Source organism: Pseudophryne corroboree, chromosome 9, assembly GCF_028390025.1.
Source record: "Pseudophryne corroboree isolate aPseCor3 chromosome 9, aPseCor3.hap2, whole genome shotgun sequence".
NCBI classification, from domain to species: Eukaryota; Metazoa; Chordata; class Amphibia; order Anura; family Myobatrachidae; genus Pseudophryne; species Pseudophryne corroboree.
In genome coordinates, this window is record NC_086452.1 from 255,558,592 (window position 1) to 255,585,424 (window position 26,833).

The window sequence follows — 26,833 nt, forward strand, 5'->3', positions numbered from 1 at the left end:
TCGGCTTTACAGCTCTGCCGAGCGGCTACTTGGTCAGGTTCGAACACGTTTGCTAAGTTCTACAAGTTCTATACTTTGGCCTCTGAGGACCTTCAGTTTGGTCAATCAGTTCTGCAGGAACCTCAGCACTCTCCCACCCGGTTTGGGAGCTTTGGTACATCCCCATGGTACTAAATGGACCCCAGTATCCTCTAGGACGTAAGAGAAAATAGGAATATAATTACCTAACGGTAAATCCTTTTCTCATAGTCCGTAGAGGATACTGGGCGCCCGCCCAGTGCTTCGTGTGTTCCTGCACTGTTACTTGGTTAAGTATTGTTGTTGGTTCAGCTGTTGCTGTTCCTCATCAAGTTTGGTTAGCATGACTTTCCTCTTGTTTGTGTGTGCTGGTTCGAATCTCACCACTGTCCTTTAAATCCTTCTCTCAAGATATGTCCGTCTCCTCGGGCACAGTTTCTAAACTGTCTGGTAGGAGGGGCATAAAGGGAGGAGCCAGCACACACACTTGATTTCTTAAAGTGCCTAATGCTCCTAGTGGACCCATCTATACCCCATGGTACTAAATGGCCCCCAGTATTCTCTACAGACTATGAGAAAAGGATTTACCGGTAGGTAATTCAAATCCTATTTTTTCTCAATTTATGTTTATTCACCTAGCCCACTTTCTCAACTCTCTGCAGTCATTCTTACACTCTCATTATTCTGCAGTCTCCACTCTCAAAAAATAATCAGTCATCTACTTCCAACAAATTTTAAGAGTCACTTCTGTAAACTAAACCTGCAGGACATCGCTGCTGCTTTTGACACTGTCAGTCACCATCTTCTCCTGTACACCCTTTACTTCATTGGTCTTAATGACACCGTTCTTTCCTGACTTGCTTGTCAAACCATTTTTTTTTCTAGTGTGCCTACGTCTCTCACATTCTCCTGCCCATTCCCACTATTTGTGGATGTGGATTCAGATTACTCTTAAATCTACAGTACCTCTCCTTTCCTGATGTGCCATTTATTTGCCATTCCTTATATCCAACTATTCCTCATTCTTTCCATTTTAAATGCCATCTTCCTCTCCTGACACTCCATATGTCCTTCAGTATCTAATTCAAATTACCCACCCTACCCTACAAAACATTGAATAATAATCTCTTCTCAAAATACTCTTCATCTCACCCTGTTACCTCTGTCTCCTGTAATCATGTCTTAACTCCCACCTACAAGACTTCTATTCTGCTGCTACCCTTTAACAGAATTCAATACCAACAAAGTCTCAAATATCAAACCCAACTATGTTTATTATTATTATTATTACTAATAACAATAATAATAATAATATCTTGTAGTTATTTAACGCTGCCAAGTGTCTATATTGTTGTACAGGGAAAATTAGAATAATGCACAGAAACAATGCAGTACTAAAATTAACAAACAAAACAACGTGCTGGCAAGAATGCACAAATTAAAGTGCAATTAAACATACTTCAAAGAACTGTCATATACATATGCAGCTGATAAAAAAACAGGTAGTGTCCTGGTATATATATCACAGATAAGCAAGTAAAATATAAACAAGCGCAATCAATTGTCAATTAACCTAATGTAGATAGTATGTGATTACAATAAAGATTTTTTTATTCACGTAAAATCTGTATATATATATATCTATATATGTATATTAGTTCGTTATTGAGCTGGATCGTAACTTCAGGTATAAAAATAAGGTAAATATAAATTCATATAAAGTCATATAAGGTCAGACAGGTAGAGGATACTTAATCCCTCTCGGTACATTCCTTGTGCACAATATGAGAATATGCTAGAGTAAATTTTGAAACGCAGTCCTGTGACATTTTTAGTTAATGCAACAGATTTTATAGATTTTATTTGGAAAAACAAATCTTTTTATTGTAATCTCATATTATCTACATTAAGTTAATTGACAATACTCTGATTGCGCTGGTTTACATTTTACTTGTGTAGCAGTAATAAAATTGTCTAATAGACAAAAAAAGGGTAAAATTAATTATTAGAACTTACCCTACTGCCAGCTATACTTCCCAAACTACTGGTGTTCCAGTCTGAGGAACAATCGCTCATTTTGTTTCAGTGTACCCTTGTAATGGTTATATGTTCAGGATCCCAGCAGCCGAAATACTGACGCTGGAATCCCTTCAGCCGTCAGAACACCGATGCCGGCATCCCAACCAGGTCAGCACCCCGACGCCGGTATACCAACAGCTGGAATCCCGACCAGGCACCACCCAGAGAGGTTAGGGTTCGGCTGTGGGAATGTGTGTGTGTGTGTGTGTGTGTGGGGGGGGGGGGGGGGGGGGGGGTTAGAGTTAGGCACTAAGCAGGAGGTTAGGGTTAGGCTGCGGTAATGAGGGTAGAATAGTTGCCGCTGGGATCACATACTGATCACCCCGTACTGTACCCTTCGTTTTCATGGCTGTATTTATTTAGGCCATCTTTTATGTTTTGTTTCACCCAATGTGCTCTGCATTGCACTGTGACATCTCATACGCCAGTAATAATAACAATTGTATTTTGCTCGACAAACCACATCCTGTTTAGTTTTACTGTGTTTGGATTAACATAAAGAAATATAAAAACTGTAGCTTGTGTGTTCGTGATATGCCATGCCTCCTGAATGTAAGTATTTGTATATCTGTGGTTTCTTCATAAATTGCACTTGGGTATTGCATAACACAGCTGCAAGAATGTTATTCAAAAAGTAAGTGTTTAAAGTGGAAAAGCTGAGTAGCAAGTTAGATAATATTTAGAAATTCACTGTAGTTTTTTTTGCAAATTAAAACTACACTGAAAAGGGACAAAAGTTTGTTCATCTCCCTTTTTCAATCAGTATTTAGCATGAACTATAATCTCAACTTTCTGTGGTGTGAATAATTGTATTTTTTTTAGAATCAATTTTATTAAACTTTTTCTAGATGCTGACATTACTGCATGTAGAAAAAGAACAAGGGTATGTATCACTTATGGTGTATATACACTTTTCACAAATATAGACGGTGTGAGATAAAATAGTCCATAATTTATTTAAAATAAAAATTTAAAAATGCAATTTCACATTAGAAAAACACTGTACACAGAATGGGGTCTGGTATGGAAGGTAGATAGTAACTAAGTCGACCACTATTGGTCGATAGGGTCTTTAGGTCGACATTGTCTAGGTCGACAGGTCAAAAGGTGGACATGAGTTTTTATGTTTTTTTGGTGTCGTCTTCTTCGTAGAGTGACCGGGAACCCCAATTAGTGCACCGTGTCCCCTGGCATGGCTCGCTTCACTTGCCATGCTTCGGGCAAGATTATCCACGTGGATCGTTAAGTATGAAAAGGTTCAACAAAGAAAAAAATTGTGAAAAACTCATGTCGACCTTTTGACCTGTCGACCTAGTTACTGTCGACCTAGAGACCGGATCCCCACAGAATGATGTACCTTTAGATTAATATGGTATACTAAGATTCCCCATAAACGGATCTGCAGTATTAGTTTGATCAAATATGTCCAGGATATTATGTCCTGTCAGGACTAGAGTCCTGATGGTGTATTGTATAATGGGGGACAGGTTTTCAATGTTATCTTATCCTCAGTTCTTACACCCGGTACCTGCTCTCATAGGGTCCGTGAAGATGAAGGGAGCCAGCCAGCACCTCTCCTGCAAGAAAGCGGCACAAGCAGGTTTGCTTAGCGGCTTATCGTGCACCCGCTCTCCGGCTTCTGGAATTGCTGGATCTTCCGTCCACAGAACTAAAGCTCCCAGGAGGTGTGGGGCTAGGACGGAGCCGGGAGGTGTCTCTTCTGCAGGAGTTGTGATGCCGCAGATATACTTGACAGCTAGATGCACACCTACTCTCCCGGTTGCTGGAAATGCCGGGTCTCCCGTCCATGGACCAAGGCTCCCAGATGGTGTGGGGAGCAAGGATTGCATACACTATCCCTACAGCCAGGGAGTCTGTAGGAACTATCTGCTCATAATCTGGACAAGGAGCCTATCTCTATCACAGCCCCACGTCATCTGGGAGCCTTGGTCCGTGGACAGGAATCCCGGCATTTCCTGCAGCCGGGAGAGTAGGTGTGCACCTAGCTGTCTAGTAAACCTGCGGCTTCACAACTCCTGCAGGAGAGACTCCTCCCGGCGATCCATGCCAGATCGTCCTAGAAATGCCCACCTTCAGGTAGAACTTTCTACGTATTGAGGTTCCTTGAATCAGTCTGTTGGTTGATAGGTTTGATTACTGCATCACGTGAAGTGTCTCTAAAAATGGGTGAGGTGTGATATGTTGACATTCATAGGACAATATTTAAATTATATTTCTCTTACGTCCTAAAGGATGCTGGAGTCCATATTAGTACCATGGGGTATAGACGGTCCACCAGGAGCCACCATGGGCACTTTAAGAGTTTGATAGTGTGGGCTGGCTCCTCCCTCTATGCCCGTCCTACCAGACTCAGTTTAGTTTCCCGGTGGAGCGGGCACAGCTAGGGGAGCTCCTAGAGTTTCTCTAGTTTTATTATTTTTTAAGAGTAAATAGGCACAGGGAGGCTGCTGGCAACAGCCTCCCTGCTTCGTGGGACTTAGGGGGGAGTAGTGCCCCACCCTCTGAGGTTAATGGCCACTATCTCCGCTGACAGGACATTAAGCTCCTGAGGTTGATGATCGTTAGCCCCCGAGGCGACCGCTCACTCCCGCAGCATGCCGCCACCCCCTAACAGAGCCAGAAGATTGCAGTGGTGAGTGTGTCACCAGTGACCCGACAAGCGGGGAGCCAGTGTGAATGGCGGCAACAGGGAGGGATCGCAGTTCTGACACTACGCTCCAGACAGGCTCAGAGGTACTTAGGTGCGGCACTGTGAGGGGCGCCCTGGGCCAGCGCAATACCTTTGAAAAAATGGTCACTCAGGCTATCGGGGACTTAGGTACCGCTGCTAGCGCCATTACCTCAGGCCAGTATAAAGATTTAAAGTGCGGGAAGACACGCCATGTTTGGGGGCGGAGCTTCTCCTCAGAGCGGACCCAGCAGCTCACCAGCGCCATTTTCTCCCTGAAGATCCACACCAAGAGACGCTGACAGGGAGCGCTGTCCCTCCACATAACTCTAGGTATCCTGTGCGGAACCAGGGGATTGTAGAAGGTGGGGGAGACTATATATAACTGTTTAGTCTATTAAGGGTGGACAGTCAAAGCCAGGCAGTTATTTCATAACTGCCTACTGGGGCTCTGTGTATGCTGGCTCCATTAACTCTGTGTTTCTCTGAAGGTACTCGGGGGAAACTGTGACTGACATTTTCGTGTGTGTGTGTGTGTGTGTGTGTGTGTGTGTGTGTGTGTGTGTGTGTGTGTGTATGCAAATTTCTCACATAACAATGTCCAGGGACTCTGTGTCCTGTGCGGCAGAATATGTATCTTCAGAGGAATTCATTCCCTGTACTCAGGAATGTAATATCATGTCTCAGCCTTCTGACTCTGAGCCGCATTGGTTGGCTTCCATTAAGGGAATGTTATCCCAGATTTATTCTAGGGTAGCCTATGAGACTGAAACACAGGTTTTAAGAAAATCTGTGGAGGTTTTGTCTGGTTCCCCACTACCTCATCAAAATCCCCAAGTATATACCCAAAGAAATGTGTCCTTGCCCAGATTACGCAAGTCGACACTGATACCGACTCTGACATGGCAGACGGTGATGGGGATATGCAAGGGGGGTGAGGCTTCCCTTGCTAAAGGGGTACAGCTCATGATTGAGGCCATTAGGGATGTTTTATACATTACTGACAAGCCCCCTGAACAGGTTGAGGAGGCTTATTTCACTGACAACAAGAAGCCCCTCTTAACTTCCCTGCATCTAAAGAATTGAACGCATTATTTGAAAAATCCTGTGAAAAACCGGAGAAGAAATTCCAGATCCCAAAGAGGGTTCTTGTTGCTTTTCCCTTCCCTGAGGAGGATAGGAAAAAGTGGGAAAGTCCACCTATAGTGGACGCATCTGTCTCTAAGCTGTCGAAAAATGTGGTTTTACCTGTATCCGGGTCTACAGCATTGAAAGAACTGGCAGACCGCAAGATTGAGACTACGCTCAAATCCATATACACTGTTTCAGGCGTGGCTTTAAGGCCTACTATTGCCTGTACATGGATTTCTTAAGCCATAGTAAAGTGGTCATGCGCATTGCTTGAGGAATTAGATACTATGGATAGAAGTGACATTGACATGTTTTTACGTAACATACAGGATTCTGCAGGGTCCATGGTGGATGCAATGAAGGACCTGGGTAATCTGACTGCAAGGACATCGTCCATGGCTGTCTCAGCACGCAGGGGACTCGCTACGCCAATGGTCTGCCGACGCAGAATCCTGGAGAAGTGTGGAGAACCTACCCTTCACAGGTCAGGCTCTATTTGGGGAAGCATTGGATGCGTGGCTCTCCACGGCAACCGCTGGTAAGTCAACCTTTCTTCCCTCAGCCACTCAGACGACGAAGAAAAACCTTTTCTACGTCCACAACGCAGTCCTTTCAGACCGCAATGGCTAGAAAGTCCAAACCTCCTACCACTTTCTTCAGAGGTGGTCGAGCAAAATCCAAAAAACCTGCACCCGCAGGTTCCCAGGAACAGAAGCCTGTCTCGGTTTCCTCAAAATCCTCAGCATGACGGTGGACCTCACTGCCTCAAGAATGGGCAGGTGAGAGCGAGACTCAGACGTTCCAGTCACGTCTGGGTGTCATCCGGCCTGGATTCCTGGGTGCAGGATATTGTGTCCCAGGGGTACAGACTGGAGTTTCAAGAGCTCCCATCTCACAGATTCTTCAAATCAGGCTTGCCAGCTTTGCTGACAGACAGGGCTATCCTTCAGGAAGCCATTCAAAAATTAGAAAGGTCAGATGTCATTGTCCCAGTTCCATCTCATCTGATAAACAAAGGTTATTATTCAAACCTATTTGTGGTACTGAAACCGAATGGTTCGGTCAGGCCAGTTTTGAACCTAACGTCGTTAAACCCTTGTCTAAGGGAATTCAAGTTCAAAATAGAGTCTCTGTGAGCGGTGATCTTAGGGCTGGAGGAGGGAGAGTTTCTGGTATCTCTAGATATCAAGGATGCGTACCTGCACATTCCAATTTGGCCGCCACACCAGGCTTATCTCAGATTTGCGCTGTTGGACTGTCACTATCAGTTCCAAGCACTGCCATTCGGCCTCTCCACAGCACCGTGGGTGTTCACCAAGGTAATGGCAGAGATGATGATTCTCCTCCTCAAGCAGGGGGTGAGTATAATTCCGTATCTGGACGATTTACTGATAAAAGCATCTTCCAGGGAGAGGTTGTTGCAGTCCATTGCTCTCACGACTCGACTGCTCAGGGAACTTGGATGGATCCTGACTCTTCCAAAGTCACATTTGGAGCCGACAAGGAGATTGTCTTTCCTAGGGATGATCCTCGACACGAAAGTGCAGAGGGTATTTCTACCGGTGGAAAAAGCTTTGGTGATACAAACAATAGTTCGGGATGTCTTGAGACCTGCCCGGGTATCGGTTCATCAGTGCATTCGCCTTCTGGGTAAGATGGTTTGCTTCCTACGAAGCTCTACAGTATGGAAGATTTTATGCACGGTCTTTCCAATTGGATTTCCTGGACAAGTGGTCGGGATCTCACCTACACATGCACCAGAGTATACGTCTGTCGCCAAAAGCCAGGATTTCACTCCTGTAGTGGTTACAGCTGCCTCACCTTTCGAGGGAAGCAGGTTCGGGATTCAGAACTGGATCCTTCTAACCATGGATGCAAGTCTCAGAGGGTTGGGCGCAGTCACCTAAGGGGAAACCTTCCAAGGAAGGTGTTCAATTCTGGAATCCATTCTTCCAATAAACATCCTGGAACTAAGAGCCATGTACAACGATCTTCTACAAGCGGCACACCTTCTACAAGATCAGGCCATTCAAGTACAGTCGGACAATGTAATGACAGTGGCCTACATAAACCGACAGGGTGGAACGAAGAGCAGAGCTGCAATGTCAGAGGTAACAAGAATCTTCCTCTGGGCAGAAAAGCACACAGTGGCGCTGTCAGCAATCTTCATTCCGGGAGTGGACAACTGGGAAGCGGACTTCCTCATCAAACACGATCTCCATTCAGGAGAGTGGGGTCTCCTTCCGGAGGTGTTAATGGGAAGTAACAAGTCTTTTGTACCTCAAATAGACATGATGGCTTTCCTTCTCAACAAGAAGCTTCGGAGGTACTGTTCCAGGTCTAGAGACCCGCAAGCAGTGGCGGTGGACGCCCTGGTAACTCCGTGGGTATTCAAGTCAGTGTACGTGTTCCCTCCACTTCCACTCATTCCAAGAGTTCTAAAGCTCATAAGGAGAACAAGAGTTCATGCAATCCTCATTGCTCCAGACTGGCCGAGAAGGGCTTGGTACGCGGATCTTCTGGAATTACTGCTGGAAGAGCTGAGGCATCTTCCTCTTCGCAAGGACATTTTGCTAAAGGGGCCGTTCGCTTATCAAGACTTACCACGGCTACGTTTGACGACATGGAGGTTGAGCGCCAGATCTTAGCTAGGAAGGGTATTCCAAGCAAGGTCATTCCTACCCTGATACAGGCTAGAAAAGGAGTAACGTCAAAGCATTACCATTGCATTTGGAAAAAGTATGTGTCTTGGTGTGAATCCAAGTAGTTTCCTACGGTGGAGTTTCAACTTGGACGGTTTCTCCTCTTCCTGCAATAAGGTGTGGATGTGGGCCTGCGTTTTGGATCCATAAAGGTCCATATTTCGGCCCTATCCATTTTCTTCCAGAAACAACTGGCTTCCCCCCCTGAGGTTCAGACTGTCTTGAAAGGGGTTCTGCACATCCTGCCTCCCTTTGTGCCTCCTACGGCACCCTGGGATCTTAACGTGGTGTTGCAGTTCCTGCAATCAAATTGGTTCAATCCTTTACAGGAGGTTGATGTCAAGTTTCTTACGTGGAAGGCTGTCACCTTGTTGGCCTTAGCTTCTGCTAGATGTGAGTCGGAATTGGGGGCTTTGTCTTGTAAAAGACCCTACTTAATCTTTCATATCAACCAGCCTATTGTGGTGCCAGTGGCTACTGACTCCTCAATTCAATCAAAGTCCATGGATGTTGTAAGGGCTCTGAAGATCTATGTGAAGAGTACTGCTCGTCACAGGAAATCGGAATCTCTGCTTGTCCTGTATGATCCCAAGAAAATTGGGTGTTCTGCTTCTAAACAGACAATTTTGCGCTGGATCAGGTTCACTATCCAGCATGCTTATTCTACGGCAGGATTGCCGTGTCAGAAATCTGTTAAGGCCCAATCTACTCGTAAGGTGGGTTCTTCCTGGGCGGCTGCCCGGGGTGTCTCAGCTTTACAGCTTTGCCGAGCGGCTACTTGGTCAGGGTCGAACACGTTTGCTAGGTTCTACACGTTTGATACTTTGGCCTCTGAGTACCTAAAGTTTGGTCAATCAGTTCTGCAGGAGCCTCCGCGCTCTCCCTCCCGTTCTGGGAGCTTTGGTACATCCCCATGGTACTAATATGGACCCCAGCATTCTCTAAGATGTAAGAGAAAATAGGATTTTAATTACTATACCGGTAAATCCTTTTCTCGTAGTCCGTAGAGGATGCTGGGCGCCGTTCTCCTGCAGTTGTTATTTGGTTCAGTACTGCTTTGTTCTTAGTTGAGTACTGTGTTGTTAAATGGTTAAGTATGGTTCTTCAGCGGTTGCTGAGTTTTCAAGCTGCTTAGCTTGGTTTGCCTTGTTTGTTTGAGCTGGTGTGAATCTCCCCACTATCTGTGTAAATTCCTTCTCTCAAAGTTGTCCGTCTCCTCGGGCACAGTTTCTATACTGAGTCTGGTAGGAGGGGCATAGAGGGAGGAGCCAGCCCACACTCTGAAACTCTTTGCCCATGGCTCCTGGTGGACCCGTCTATACCCCATGGTACTAATATGGACCCCAGCATCCTCTACGGACTACGAGAAAAGGATTTTCCGGTAGGTAATTAAAATCCTATTATCACACCCAATCTTCTTTCTAAAGTGATCCCCATTATCACGCATATCGTACCCATAGTAATCAGGTTAGATGCGTAAAGGGTTGGGTGCCTTGCTACCCCAGGAGTAGCGAGCTGAAATGATGAATCTACACCCGTCAGCAGAAACAGAACGGGTGTGGAAGGGGGCAGAAAGAATTGAATACCACCCATAATGTCAACATTGGCATAATGTCGACATTGATTAAGACAATGTTCATCATATAGACAGTGATGAAACGTCCAACAAGATTTGGATATACAGCGCTCAATAGGTATTAGATGGTATGATATCCTTAATAGCCATTATCAAGTATGAGCTGTCCTTGCATTATATGCAATACACCGTATCAACAATGTTAGCAGGGCACTCCAGGGAATTTTATCAGTCCTGTAGCAGTGTTTTGTATTACCACAGAATATGGTGTAGTAATAGAGTACAGTGCCAATTAATTGTAAAAAAATGCAACATGTTAATAATCTACCATATTACAGGTCAAGTATCCCTTATCCAAATATTCCAAAATACGGAATTTATCCAGTGAGATAGTGAAACCTTTGTTTTATGATAGCTCAGTGTACACAAACTTTGTTTAAAACACAAAGTTATTAAAAATATTGTATTAAATGAGTTTCAGGCTGTGTGTATAAGGTGTATATGAAACATAAATGAATTGTGTGAATGTACATACACTTTGTTTAATGCACAAAGTTTTTAAAAACATTGGCTAAAATTACCTTCAGTCTGTGTGTATAAGGTGTATATGAAACATAAATGTATTCTGTGCTTAGACTTGAGTCCCATCTCCATGATATCTTATTATATTATGCAATTATTCCAAAATACGGAAAAATCCGATATCCAAAATACTTCTGGTCCCAAGCATTTTGGATATGGGATACTCAACCTGTATCTAAGTCTAGAGTTGCATGATATTACAGTTTATTGACAGGGGGTGATTCAGACCCGATTGCTGGGCTGCAAACTTTGCTGTCCTGCGTTCAGATAGTCGCCGCCTCCAGGACTTACTCTTAAAGTGTGATCACAACAGGCTGATCGGGGCCGGAGCTGACATCACACACCCTCCCTGAAAACGCTCGACCACGCCTGCGTTTTTCCGGACACTCCCAGTAAACGGTCAGTTACCTCCCACAAACTGCATCCTCTTGTCAATCACCTCGCGAACGCCCGTGCGATCTGATTTTTCGCACCATCACGTCGCTGACCAGCGATGCCCTTTGTTGCTGTCCGACGCCTGTGAGCATTGCAGTGCATACGCATGCGCAGCCAGTACCTGATTGCCTGCTGCCTGCTGTGCCACAACGCACAGCAACGATCAGATCTGAATCACCCCCACAGTACAATATTCTGCAGTAATACCAAACACTGCTATAGGATTGATACTATACCTTCCAATATCCTCGAGCGCCCTACCGACATTTATGATATTGATGAAATATCGACATGTTAGAATGACAAAATATCGTCCCTCATTGGTTTGCAGTAACTTACCTGCTCCAGCTGCATCTTAAGGGTCCCAGAGGTCATGTGAGTGTGATCCCCATCAAAGGGGTGTTGTATGGTTTGCCGGCGGTTGGGGTCCCGGCGACCAGCATACCGGCGCCGGAATCCCGACTGCCGGCATACCAACAGCTGGGAAAGCGCAAATGGGCCCCTTGCGGGCTCGCTGCGCTCGCCATGCTGCAGGCATGGTGGCGCATTATGCGGGCATGGTGGCGCGCTGTGCGGGCATGGTGGCGCGCTATGCGGGCATGGTGGCGCGCTATGCGCGCCACGCTATCTATTCTCCCTCCAAGAGGAAGAAAAGTTGCCGGTTTGCCGGCAGTCGGGATTCCGGTGCCAGTATGGTGGTCGCCGGGAGCCCGGCCGCCGGCAACCTGAAGACCACCCCCATCAAAGTCACCTGATGGAGCAGCATTCCAGTGACTATACCAGCCCATAACATAGGGCCTAATTCAGACCTGTTCGCAGCAGCAAATTTGTTAGCTAATGGGTAAAACCATGTACACTGCAGGAGGGGCAGATATAACGTGCAGAGAGAGTTAGATTTTGGGTGGGGTGTGTTCAAACTGAAATCTAAATTACAGTGTAAAAATAAAGCAGCCAGTATTTACCCCGCACAGAAACAAAATAACCCACCCAAATCTAACTCTCTCTGCACATGTTATAACTGCCCCCCCTTGCAGTGCACATGGTTTTTCCCATTAGCTAACAAATTTGCTGTTGCGATCGGGTCTGAATTAGGCCCTTAATCCCTACTGTTAACCCTCCTTCTAGTGCCTAACCCTAATCTCCCTCCATAGCCTAAAAATAACCTCCCGTCCCGCAGCCCACCCATAATGTTGACATTCTGATAATGTTGACGACATAGCTATTGGAAACGGTCTGCTTAATAACTACAGATGTGGCCATGATCACCCGACCCTCGATTATTCACAATCTGTGTCGTTTTCCACGACCAATGTGCCCGTGGCCATGCGCAGACACGTGTACCAACCCGCTTATATATGTATAAGTTATATGTAATGTTGTATGTTTGTACTGTATTTCAATTTGACCCATGTATTTCCCATCATTGCCAATGGTAGTACATTTCTTATTAAAATGCTTATTATGGTTTTTTTACACTGAACCAGTGTAAATAATACTGTAAATATATCCGCATGTAACTGAGCAACTACAAATAGTTGTCATTTTCAGTTTCTGGGGGAAGGGGATTGTTTGTATTTTAGAATTTATGAAAATGACGGTGTAATACAGTGTATTATGCAAACACTACAGTCTGTCACTTAGGGGGTAATTCAGACCTGATCGCTGCTGTGTGTTTTTGCACAGCAGGCGATCAGGTCCAAATTGCGCATGCGTATGCACCACTATGCGCAGGCGCATCGCACGGGTACAGAGCAGATCGCCACTCAGCGATGGTTTTGTGCAATGGATCCGTTCGCACAGGCGATCGCAAGGAGATTTACAGGAAGAAGGCGTTTGTGGGTGTCAGCTGACCGTTTTCAGGAAGTGTCTGGAAAAACGCAGGCGTTTTCCAGACACTCCCGGTCCCGGACAATCTTATGTGATCGCAGCGGCTGAGTAAGTTCTGGGCCGTGCAGAGACTGCACAAAATCTGTTTGTACAGCTCTGCTACACATGCATTCGCACATTTGCACAGCTAAAATACACTCCCCCTGTAGGCGGCACTATCTGATCGCAGCAGTGCAAAAATCGTTTCCTAGCGATCAGGTCTGAATTAGGCCTTTAGAGTCAATTGCAGATTGTTACATAATTTTACATAGTAACGGTTAGTAGTCAATCCTTATACAAGTAAAGTATAATCAAAGAGAAGTCTCAGTGTTCTATATCTAACGTCAGACATTTCTGATACATAACCTAACAGGGACATTTTCTAATTTAATGGTCTTATAAAATATGAAAATAGCACATTAGTGTGCATGATTACTTAGTAAAAACATTACACGCACGTAAATAGGAAAATATCTGCATGCTAAATTGCTCAAAAAGGATTGGCATTTAGGCTTCTCACAGATGGCTTATATCAAGCTATCATGTTTTATTATACAATATCCGTTTTAGGATACACTTATTTGTTGTATTCAGCCATTATTGTGTGTCAGACTCATACACTGGATGTATTCAGCAGGCATGAGAAGTTACCTCATCATGTATCACTCATTTTTTTGTTTTAGATATAATGTTATGTGGGGGAAACATAATGTGGATAATGTTTTAACCTTCACAGAAACTTTTTAATATTTTGCTAATCACAGAGTACTTCACATACTTATACTGAGATGCTGCTACAGTACAATACATTGTGCACATGATGACATTCAACTCTTGCCAGATAGAGCTCTGCTGTAATGCAATACATTGTATAAGGTGAAATTCAAATTTGCCAATAGAGGGTGCTGCTATAAAACAATATGAATATGCTGTGTAATGTGAAAAGGTCATGTGTAAATAGCAGCATTCAGCCAGTGGCAAACTAGAGAGTACTGGTCCGAGGTGCAACAATATATTTCAGCCCCAGCCCCCACCCACTTATATTCCAAACAGGAACAGCTTGCGCCTTCAACGAGCACCCTAAACAGTGGGTGTGGTCTCATTGAGAAGGGCGTTATCACACAATATTACCCCAATACAAATTACGCCACACAGTAGTGCAACTTTATTCGCATTACACTGAACAGTAGCTTTTTCAAGTGACGCCACATAGTGGACCACACAATAGTGCTCCTTAGACACGTTATGCCACACAGTAGTGCTCCTTATACACATTATGCCACTGCACTGCCGCAAGTTCTTCCAATGCATCCAGAATCACTCTATTGATCTGAAATCAATATTATTTTATTTATTTATTATGAAGCAAAATGATTAGTGAAGCTACCAAATCAGTTTTCACTAATATCCCTGGCATATTTCCCATATGGTGGGAAATTTTACTTAGCGACAAACACTGAAACACACTTTTCCAAAGTATATAAACCACCATATTTAGTAAGCAGTTTATTCTCAAATGCTGCAAAAATGCAGCAAAATTGTTCTAAATCATGAGTAGACTCTTAGGAAGTGTGTTATATAGGAGCTGCATGGATATGTCACCCATAAATTTTAAGCAGTCCTAGGTGGGCACTATAGAAGGAGAGTACACTGCCTAGGGTCCCACCACCATAGTGCCCACCAGCCATAAACTAATCAGCATGGGGCTATATTCCATAGGGAAATCAGTGTCCAAATATATATTATGCATCCCCCGCAATAGGAGAAACCATCCCCACGCTGAGAGTTCTAAGGCTCTTCCAACACCTGTGCAGCAGTGAGTGTGAGACAGTCATTGATTAAATACAGAAAATCAGTACAATTCATTTTGCGGTCTGTTAAAACAAACCCGGTAGGCAGATATGTATTTTTGGACTGAAAATTTTTATCTCAACCCTTAATTATTCTAGCAATATATATGGAAACATAGAATTTGACGGCAGATGAGAACCACTTGGCCCATCTAGTCTGCCCCTTTTTTATCCTTTAGGCAATCTCAACCCTTTTTGAACCTTAATTCTTTGTAAGGATATTCATATGCCTATCCCAAGCATGTTTAAATTGCTCTACAGTCTTCGCCTCTACTACCTCTGATAGGAGGCTATTCCACTTATCCACTACCCTTTCTGTGAAGTAATTTTTCTGTAAATTTCCCCTGAACCTGCCTCCCTCCAGTTTCAGTGTATGTCCTCAAGTTCTAATACTTCTCTTCCTTTGAAGAGTGTTTCCCTCCTGAACTTTGTTAAAACCTTTGGAAAATTTGAAAGTTTCTATCATGTCTCCCCTTTCCCTTCTCTCCTCCATACTATACATATTAAGATCTTTTAGCCTTTCCGGGCAAGTTTTGTGATGTAGGCCATGCACCATTTTAGTTGCCCTTCTTTGTACACTCTCTAATGTATTTATATCCTTCTGGGGATATGGTCTCCAGAACTGGACACAGGATTCCAGATGAGTCCGCACCAATGACCTATACAGTGGCATTATTACTTCTCTTTTCCTGCTACTGATTCCTCTCCCTATGCAGCCAAGCATCTGACTTGCCTTTCTCATTGCTTTGTTGCATTGCTTTCCTGCCTTAAGTCACTTGAAATAGTGACTCCTAAATCCCTTTCCTCCTCAGTAGTTTCCATTATAGTACCCTTGATACTATATTTAGCCTTTGGGTTTTTGAGACCCAAGTGCATGATTTTGCATTTTTTAGCATTAAACTGTAGTTGCCATGTTCTTGACCATTTTTCAAGCCTAGCTAGGTCATCAATCATTTGTTTTACCCCTCTTGGTGTGTCTACGCGGTTGCATATCTTTGTATCATCTGCAAAAAGGCATACTTTCCCTTCAATACCATTTGCAATGTCACCAACAAAGATATTAAAAAGAACTGGTCCGAGTACAGATCCCTGGGGTACTCCACTGGTAACTCTTCCCTCCATAGATTGCACTCCATTTACTACAACTGTCTGTTTCCTATCCTGCAACCGGGTTCTTATCCATTTAACTATTTTATAATCCACCCACACACTTTCAAGTTTATTTAGCAGTCTGCGATGTGCGACAGTGTCAAATGCCTTACTAAAGTCTAGATATGCTACATCTACAGCTCCCCCTTGATCTATTATTTTCATCACAGAGTCAAAAAAGTCAATAAGATTTGTTTGGCATGATCTCCCACCAGTAAATCCATGCTGTTTTGGATCCTGTAAGTTGTTTGATTTAAGATATTCCACAACTCTTTCTTTTAATAGTTTTTCCGTTACTTTCCCTACTACTGATGTAAGGCTTTCTGGTCTATAGTTACTTGCTTCTTCCTTGCTTCCACTTTTATACAGTGGAACTACATTTGCTCTTTTCCAGTCCTCTGGAATGGCACCTGTATTTAGTGACTGGTTAAATAATTCTATTAATGGTGCCACCAGCACATCTTTTAGCTCTTTTAGTATCCTTGGGTGTATCCCTTCTGGCCCCATTGATTTATCCACTTTTAGTTTTGAAAGTTCAGTTAGGACCTTCTCCTCTGTAAATGTACTTTCATCTACCTTATTTTTATGAATGTCCTTGCAACTTAACTGTGGCCCCTTCCCTTCTCCTTCTGTAGTAAATACTGAGCAACAATAATTATTTAGGGGATCTGCTATTGCCTTGTCTCCCTCCACCAAATTCTCACTCTCTGTCCTAAGTCTTATTATTCCTCCATTTGATTTTCTCCTTTCATTTATATACTTAAAAAAAAGTTTTGCCCCCTTTATCTACTGACTGGGCCATTTTCTCCTCAGCTTCTGCCTTTGCACGTCTGATCACTTTCTTAGCATCCTTCCGTCTGTCAAGATACACCTCTTTGTCATTATTATTTTGAGTCTGTTTGTATTTCCTAAAAGCCATCTTTTTTGCTTTCACACTAGTTGATACTTCTTTTGTGAACCACACTGGCTTCCTTTTCCTGGTGCTTTTCCCAACCCTTTTGATACAAATGTCTGTTGCCCTTAGTATTGCACTTTTCAGTTTTTCCCACCTCTCCTGCACCCCTTCCAAGTTCCTCCAGTCCGCCAATGAATCACTTAAACATCTCCCCATTTTTGCAAAGTCAGCATTTCTAAAATCCAACACCTTTGTTTTTGTGTGACGGGTTGGATCCTGTCTTTATACTAAACCATACTGCTTGATGATCACTGGATCCCAGGTGCTCACTCACATATATGTCTGATATCCTGTCACCTTTTGTAAGAATTAAATCTAATATTGAGTCTTTCCGAGTGGGCTCCCTCACCAATTGCTTGAGAGATGATCCCTGTAAGGAATTTAGAAATTTGCCACTTGTAGCTGAACTTGCAAAGGACCCCTCCCAATTTACATCAGGTAAATTAAAGTCTCCCATGATTATGACTTCTCCCTTTAAAACCATTTTAGAGATGTCCAACAATAGGTTCCTGTCCAAATCCTGCCCCTGGCCTGGTGGTCTATAGATCACCCCAATGCGAATAATGTCCTTCTCCCCGGTTTCTGTGGTGACCCAAAGGGCCTCAGTTTTGTCCTCAACATTTTGTATTAAAGTAGCATTTATGCTTTTTTTCACATACATTGCTACCCCTCCTCCTATTCTTCCCATTCTGTCCTTCCTAAATAAATTGTATCCTGGTATAGCTATGTCCCAGTCATGATTCTCATTGCACCATGACTCAGTAATTGCAACAGTATCCAGGTTATCCCTTGTCATTATCGCAATTAGCTCTGGAATTTTGTCTCCTAAGCTCCTAGCATTTGCACACATAGCTTCAAGAATTTTGTCTGTGCATCTGTTATTAGTAGCCATGTCCAGACAGTACAAAATAAATGACAAGTTTAAAGTTGAAATTACCTGTTTGGTGATGTTGTTCAGTGTTTGGTATTTTTTTTATTTTCACTAATCAGGAATCTCTGCCCCCTTTAACTATGAAGTGTTGAAACTGGCCGCCACTTTCATAGCACAATTGCTCAATTCCCCTGTAATATGCCTTGGTGACTTCAACAACTTAATGGATCATAGACTAGATAAATGGAAGGGGTCTAGTACAACTGAGCTGGCGAACGAACCCTACAATTTTGCAAAACGCGTCGAAACTTTGGGCCTAAGAGATGCTTGGAGACAAATCCATTAATCACGCAGTACTCGTGCTTCTCCAAAACTCATCACTCCTTTTCCCGTATCGATCTTATCCTGACTTCACCCACATTATTAGCAAAAATTATTGATATACATTACAAAACAAGAGGACTGTCTAACCATTCTCCCGTGGTTATGTTATTAGATTGGGAGTGCCGGAGGGGACAGATATTCTGGAAATTGCATCGTTCATGGTTAATACAATTAAAGTCTGCCTCTGTCCTAATATCGTTGTGGGAGGACTATTTCTCTAATAATGAGGCTACTGCAACTGCATCGGTCGTATGGGATTCTTTTAAGGCCTAAATGCGAGGCACCTTAATACAGCGCATAGCCGATCTCAATTTGTTTTTCAGAAAAAGAGAATCAGAATTAGAAATGACTGTATGTCATAAACTTGAGGCTCAATATTTGGAGGATGGCCTTGAGGATACCAAACCTAGTTAGGATGAGGCTCGGAATACCTGGCTTTCACACTTAAAAGAACATAATGCACGTAGTCTTTTGTTTCGATCGCATCAACAATACATGTATGCAGACAGAACAGGCAGTTACCTGGCCCACTTAGCTCGCTTTGACCACCCTTCCAATATAATAGTCTAGCTTTTTGACTCCAAGGGCAATGAAGCTAACACCACACCAGCTATTGCAGATATGTTTCTTTCTTTCTCTAACGTCCTAGAGGATGCTGGGGTCCATTTAGTACCATTGGGTATAGACGGTTCCGCAGGAGCCTTTGGCACTTTAAGACTTTTTTACAGTGTGAACTGGCTCCTCCCTCTATGCCCCTCCTCCAGACCTCAGTTTAGAAAATGTGCCCGGTGAGACAGGACGCACGGTAGTGGAGTTCTACAGAGTTCTACTGGAAAATACTTTATTAGATTTTTTATTTTACAGGGAAGTTGCTGGCAACAGCTTCCCTGCTTCGTGAGACTTAGGGGAGGAAGTAGGAACCAACTTCTCATTAAGGTTCATGGCTCTGCTTCCGCTGACAGGACACCATTCGCTCCTGAGGGGTACTGAACATAGCCCAAGCCTGGCTAGCGCTCACTCCCACAGCACTGCCGGAAGTCAGAAGAGTGGTGAGTATATCACCGGAGACCTACAGAGAGGGGCCCTCTGGTCATCATTGGTGGCAAAAAAGGTACAGCGCAGCGGCAGGACGCTGTGCGAGCATGCATCTCAAAACACACAGCCCTTCACAACACAGGGTGCAGGGGGGGGCACCCTGAGCTGCATGGAAAATCCTTACTCTCTCTGGCAAAATGGTAAATACATGTATATCCTCTGATTTACAAACCCCAGCCAGTATAAAAATCATTGTTGCTGAGGCAGGATCGCGCCGTTACAGGGAGCGGGGCTTCTCCTCAGACTTGCCAGACACTCACTCAGCGCCATTTTCTCCTGCACACAGAGAGAAGCTGACAGATGCTGTTTCCTCCTCATAACAATGCTGAAACAAGTACCAGGGTGTTATAGAGAGGGGGGGGGGGGGGGAGTGTTTATTACATTAGGTGAGCGTGCCTAAAATTGAAATAAAGCGCTGAAGGTTTTGTATAATAAATATACATATACAATTCTCTTCATATAGGGCGCAGTGTGTGAGCTGGCAAATCTCTCTGCGTTTCTCTGACAGATTTTAGTGTGGGTCTGTCACCGATAGCTCCCCTGTGTGATTGTGGTGTGAAAGTGCACGTTTGTGATATGTCAGACAATGGAGAGAGCTCTTCCCCTGAGGAAGCCATTTTAGATACGCAGGAGTGTAATGTGGTGGCCCTTCCCTCACAGAAGGAGCCAGAGTGGGTGAGAAAATTACAAAGTAATATGTCAAAGCTTTATAGAAAATTCTCTGAGTCTGAACAACAGACAAAATACTGGAGAAAGTCAGTGGAGGATGTACTATTTGCTGATCCCTCCACGTCATCCACACGGGACCCCTCAAATTTCCAAAAGAGGTCACTTGCGCAGATTATGCAAATTGACACAGACACAGATTCCGACACAGGTGTCGACACTGGGGATTTGAGAAGGGTGGACCCCAAGTTAGCAAAAAGCATTCAATGTATGATAATTGCTATTAGGGAGGTGTTAGAGATTACAGAAACAACACCTGTACCTGAGGAAAAGCCTTATTTTAATTTATATAAGAAACCGGTGAATACTTTTCCTCCTTCAAAGGAATTGAATACATTCTTTGAAAAATCCTGGTCTAACCCAGAAAAGAAATTTAATATTCCTAGAAGAATACGTTTAGCGTACCCCTTTCCTGAAGAAGACAGGAAAAGATGGGAGTCACCCCCATGGTAGACACCTCAGTTTCTAGTTTGTCTAAGAAAATTATTTTACCTGCCCCAGGGTCGGCTTCATTAAAGGAGCCTGCTGACCGTAATTTAGAGACAACATTAAAATCCCTTTATATGGCTACCAGAATGTTACTCAGGCCCACCATTGCTTGTGCATGGGTAGGTAATGCTATTGAAAAATGGTCAGACAACTTGCTAGCAAATATAGACACAGTTGATAAGGATGATATGGTCTTAACTCTCGGTCACATAAAGGATTCTGCTGGATACTTGGTGGAAGCTATGAAGGATATTGGTTTATTAGGATCAAAATCCTCAGCTATGGCGATTTCAGCTCGCAGAGCACTGTGGATTCGCCAATGGAATGCAGATGCAGAATCAAAAAGGAATATTGAAGCGCTTCCCTACAAGGGTGAGGCGCTATTTGGGGACCAGCTGGATGCAATGATTTCAACGACTACCTCAAGTAAATCAGCATTTCTTCCTTATGCAGCGGCACCTGCAAAGAAAGCCTATCATTCGCATCCGATGCTGTCCTTTCGGCCCAACAAACACAAAAAAGCCAAAGGTACCCCCTTCTTCGCATGAAGAGGGCGGGGAAGAGGTAAGAAACCTACAACAGCATCAGGATCACAGGAGCAGAAGTCAGCCACTGCTTCTGCTAAAACCACAGCATGACGCTGGGGCTCCCCTGCGGGAGTCCGCTCAGGTGGGGGCGCGTCTTAAACTCTTCAGTCAGATCTACAAATAGTATCCCAAGGTTACAAGTTAGAGTTTCAAGATCTCCCCCATGCCGATTTTTCAAATCAGCCTTACCAGTTTCTGTTCAAGACAGAATAAATATATCGGAAGCAATACAGAAACTATGTCAGGACGAGGTAATTACCTTAGTCCCTTGTCTACAACATGAAAAAGGATTTTATTCAAGCCTGTTTGTGGTACCGAAGCCGGATGGCTCGGTCAGACCGATTTTAAACCTAAAATCTTTGAATCTTTACCTAAAAAGGTTCAAATTCAAGATGGAGTCCCTGAGAGCAGTAATCTCCAGCTTGGAGGAGAAGGTATTTATGGTGTCGGTGGACATCAAGGATGCTTACTTGCATGTTCCCATTTACCCTCCACATTAAGCATACCTGAGGTTTGCGTTTCAGGACTGCCACTACCAGTTCCAGACATTGCCATTCGGGCTCTCCACAGCACCCAGAGTATTCACCCAAGTGATGGCACAGAGATGATGGTTCTCCTTCGCAAGAAAGGAGTCAACATAATTCCTTACCTGGACGATCTCCTGATAAAAGCGAGATCCAGGAAGAAGTTAGTGCAGAACATTGCACTATCCCTGACGGTGCTTCAAAAGCATGGTTGGATCATAAACTTTCCAAAATCACAGTTGGAACCGACGATGAGATTATCATTTCTGGGAATGATACTGGACACCGAGGTACAGAAAGTATTTCTACCGGTGGAAAAGGCTCTGGAAATCCAGAAGATGGTCAAACAAATTTTGAAACCAGCACGTGTGTCGATTCATCAGTGCATCCTCCTGCTGGGGAAGATGGTTGCAGCCTACGAGGCTCTACAGTATGGCCGATTCCATGCCAGGGTGTTCCAGTGGGATCTACTGGACAAGTGGTCAAGATAGCATCTACACATGCACTAGAGGATACTCCTGTCGACAAAAGCCAGAGTCTCACTCCTGTGGTGGCTGCGCAGTTCTCGCCTTCTAGAGGGAAGCAGGTTCGGGATTCAAGCCTGGATCCTAGTGACCACGGATGCAAGTCTCCGAGGTTGGGGAGCAGTCACGCAAGGGGAAAGCTTCCAAGGAAGATGGTCAAGTCAAAAAACACTTCTTCACATAAACATACTGGAGTTGAGAGCCTTCTACAAGCGGAGCATCTTCTTCAAGATCGTCCCATACAGATCCAGTCAGACAATGTAATAGGAGTGGCTTACATAAACCGTCAGGGTGGAACAAAAAGCAGAGCGGCAATGGCAGAGGTGACAAAAATACTCCTCTGGGCTGAAAGACATGCAAGAGCTCTGTCAGCAATCTTCATTCCGGGAGTGGACAATTGGGAAGCGGACTTCCTCAGCAGACACGATCCCCATCCAGGAATATGGGGCCTCCACCAAGAAGTCTTTTCAGAGGTAGCAAGTCGTTGGGGCGTTCCTTAAGTAGACATGATATCATCTCGTCTCAACAAGAAGCTTAAAAAATATTGTTCCAGGTCGAGAGACCCACAAGCAATAGCAGTGGATGCACTGGTGACCCAGTGGGAGTTCCAGTCGGTGTATCTGTTCCCTCCACTTCCACTAATACCAAAAATTCTCAAGATCCTAAGAAGAGAAAAAGTTTGTGCGATCCTCGTTGTCCCAGACTGGCCAAGGAGGGCTTGGTATACAGATCTTCAGGAGTTACTGATAGAAGATCCTCGGCCTCTTTCTCTTTGCGAGGACCTGCTTCAGCAGGGGCCGTTTGTTTATCAAGACTTACCGCGGCTACGTTTGCCGGCATGGCTGTCTTAAAGTGCCGAAGGCTCCTGCGGACCTGTCTATACCCCATGGTACTAAATGGACCCCATCATCCTCTATGGACTACGAGAAAAGGATTTACCGTTAGGTATATTAAAATCCTATTTCTCTAACGTCCTAGAGGATGCTGGGACTCCGTAAGGACCATGGGGTGTAGACGGGCTCCGCAGGAGACATGGGCACTTTAAGAAAGACTTTGACTCTGGGTGTGCACTGGCTCCTCCCTCTATGCCCCTCCTCCAGACCTCAGTTTGAGACTGTGCCCAGAGGAGGATGGGTGCACTGCAGGGAGCTCTCCCGAGTCTCCTGCTATGAAAGTATCTTTGTTAGGTTTTTATTTTTCAGGGAGCCTGCTGGCAACAGACCCTGCATCAAGGGACTGGGGAGAGAGGAGCAGACCTACTTAAATGATAGGCTCTGCTCCTTAGGCTACTGGACACCATTAGCTCCAGAGGGATTGGAACACAGGTTCGTCCTGGGCGTTCATCCCAGAGCCGCGCCGCCACCGTCCTCCTCACAGAGCCGGAAGAAAAGAAGAAAGAAGGCTTCAAAGGCGGCAGAAGACTTTGTGAGCTTCACTGAGGTAACGCACAGCACTGCAGCTGTGCGCCATTGCTCCCATACACCTCACATACTCCGGTCACTATAAGGGTGCAGGGCGCAGGGGGGGCGCCCTGGGCAGCAATATAAACCTCTGCTATGGCAAAATGAACTATATACATGTACAGGTGGGCACTGTACATGTATATTTCTCTATCGTCCTAAGTGGATGCTGGGGTTCCTGAAAGGACCATGGGGAATAGCGGCTCCGCAGGAGACAGGGCACAAAAAAGTAAAGCTTTACTAGGTCAGGTGGTGTGCACTGGCTCCTCCCCCTATGACCCTCCTCCAGACTCCAGTTAGATTTTGTGCCCGAACGAGAAGGGTGCAATCTAGGTGGCTCTCCTAAAGAGCTGCTTAGAGAAAGTTTAGTTTAGGTTTTTTTTTCTTTACAGTGAGTCCTGCTGGCAACAGGATCACTGCAACGTGGGACTTAGGGGGAAAGTAGTAAACTCACCTGCATGCAGAGTGGATTTGCTGCTTGGCTACTGGACACCATTAGCTCCAGAGGGATCGAACACAGGCCCAGCCGTGGAGTCCGGTCCCGGAGCCGCGCCGCCGACCCCCTTGCAGATGCTGAAGCGTGAAGAGGTCCGGAAACCGGCGGCTGAAGACTCCTCAGTCTTCATAAGGTAGCGCACAGCACTGCAGCTGTGCGCCATTTTCCTCTCAGCACACTTCACTGGGCAGTCACTGAGGGTGCAGAGCGCTGGGGGGGGGCGCTCTGAGAGGCAAATATAAACCTTATACAAGGCTAAAAATACCTCACATATAGCCCATAGGGGCTATATGGAGATATTTAACCCCTGCCTGACTGGAAAAATAGCGGGAGAAGAACCCGCCGAAAAAGGGGCGGGGCCTATCTCCTCAGCACACGGCGCCATTTTCTGTCACAGCTCCGCTGGTCAGAACGGCTCCCAGGTCTCTCCCCTGCACTGCACTACAGAAACAGGGTAAAACAGAGAGGGGGGGCACATTAATGGCTATATATATATATATTAAAGCAGCTATAAGGGAGCACTTAATATAAGGATATCCCTTGTATATATAGCGCTTTGTGGTGTGTGCTGGCAGACTCTCCCTCTGTCTCCCCAAAAGGGCTAGTGGGTCCTGTCTTCATTAGAGCATTCCCTGTGAGTTTGCGGTGTGTGTCGGTACGTGGTGTCGACATGTATGAGGACGATATTGGTGTGGAGGCGGAGCAATTGCCAAATATGCAGATGTCACCCCCCAGGGGGTCGACACCAGAATGGATGCCTTTATTTGTGGAATTACGTGATGGTTTATCTTCCCTTAAACAGTCAGTTGAGGACATGAGGCGGCCGGACAATCAATTAATGCCTGTCCAGGCGCCTCAAACACCGTCAGGGGCTGTAAAACGCCCTTTGCCTCAGTCGGTCGACACAGACCCAGACACGGGCACTGATTCCAGTGACGACGGTAGAAATTCAAACGTATTTTCCAGTAGGGCCACACGTTATATGATTTTGGCAATGAAGGAGACGTTACATTTAGCTGATACTACAGATACCGTAAAACAGGGTATTATGTATGGTGTGAAAAAACTACAAACAGTTTTTCCTGAATCAGAAGAATTAAATGACGTGTGTGATGAAGCGTGGGTTGCTCCTGATAAAAAGTTGATAATTTCAAAAAAGTTATTGGCATTATACCCTTTCCCGCCAGAGGTTAGGGCGCGCTGGGAAACACCCCCTAAGGTGGACAAGGCGCTCACACGCTTATCCAAACAAGTGGCGTTACCCTCTCCTGAGACGGCCGCACTTAAGGATCCATCAGATAGAAAGATGGAAGTTATTCAAAAGAATATATACACACATGCAGGTGTTATACTACGACCAGCTATAGCAACTGCCTGGATGTGCAGTGCTGGAGTAGTTTGGTCAGAATCCCTGATTGAAAATATTGATACCCTAGATAGGGACAATGTTTTACTGTCGTTAGAACAAATAAAGGATGCATTTATCTATATGCGTGATGCACAGAGGGATATTTGCACACTGGCATCTCGGGTGAGTGCTATGTCCATTTCAGCCAGAAGAGCCTTATGGACACGACAGTGGACAGGCGATGCGGATTCAAAACGTCACATGGAGGTTTTGCCGTATAAAGGGGAGGAGTTATTTGGAGTTGGTCTATCAGACTTGGTGGCCACGGCTACTGCCGGGAAATCCACTTTTTTACCTCAAGTCACTCCCCAACAGAGAAAGGCACCGACCTTTCAACCGCAGCCTTTTCGCTCCTACAAAAATAAGAGAGCAAAGGGCTTGTCGTACCTGCCACGAGGCAGAGGAAGAGGGAAGAGACACCAACAGGCAGCTCCTTCCCAGGAACAGAAGCCCTCCCCGGCTCCTGCAAAAACCTCAGCATGACGCTGGGGCCTCTCAAGCGGACTCGGGGACAGTGGGGGGCCGTCTCAAAAATTACAGCGCGCAGTGGGCTCACTCGCAGGTAGACCCCTGGATCCTGCAGATAATATCTCAGGGGTACAGGTTGGAATTAGAGACGGATCCTCCTCATCGTTTCCTGAAGTCTGCCTTACCAACCGTCTCTTCCGAAAGGGAGAGGGTGTTGGAAGCCATTCACAAGCTGTACGCTCAGCAGGTGATAGTCAAAGTACCCCTATTACAACAAGGAAAGGGGTATTATTCCACTCTATTTGTGGTACCGAAGCCGGATGGCTCGGTAAGGCCTATTCTAAATCTGAAGTCCTTGAACCTCTACATAAAAAAGTTCAAGTTCAAGATGGAGTCACTCAGAGCAGTGATAGCGAACCTGGAAGAAGGGGACTTTATGGTATCCTTGGACATCAAGGAGGCGTATCTACACGTTCCGATTTACCCCGCACACCAGGGGTACCTCAGGTTCATTGTTCAAAACTGTCACTATCAGTTTCAGACGCTGCCGTTCGGATTGTCCACGGCGCCTCGGGTCTTTACCAAGGTAATGGCCGAGATGATGATTCTTCTTCGAAGAAAAGGCGTATTAGTTATCCCATACTTGGACGATCTCCTAATAAGGGCAAGGTCCAGAGAACAGCTGGAGACAGCTTTAGCACTATCTCAAGAGGTGCTAAGACAACACGGGTGGATTCTGAATATTCCAAAATCCCATTTAATCCCGACA

At 45.0% G+C, this 26,833-nt stretch overlaps 1 protein-coding gene across 8 annotated transcripts in view; it reads left to right on the forward strand.

Moving 5' to 3' along the window:
* ODR4 (odr-4 GPCR localization factor homolog) overlaps positions 1-26,833 on the forward strand; it is a 370,494-nt gene that overhangs the window by 311,481 nt on the left and 32,180 nt on the right. For 7 of the 8 annotated variants that reach the window (XM_063940235.1, XM_063940234.1, XM_063940236.1 and 4 more), the window contains one exon: positions 2,105-2,266. The exons of the other annotated variant lie outside the window; for it this stretch is intronic. In XM_063940235.1, coding sequence (XP_063796305.1) covers positions 2,105-2,266 — 162 coding nt within the window. The remainder of the gene's footprint in view (positions 1-2,104; positions 2,267-26,833) is intronic. 8 annotated transcript variants of the gene reach the window in all.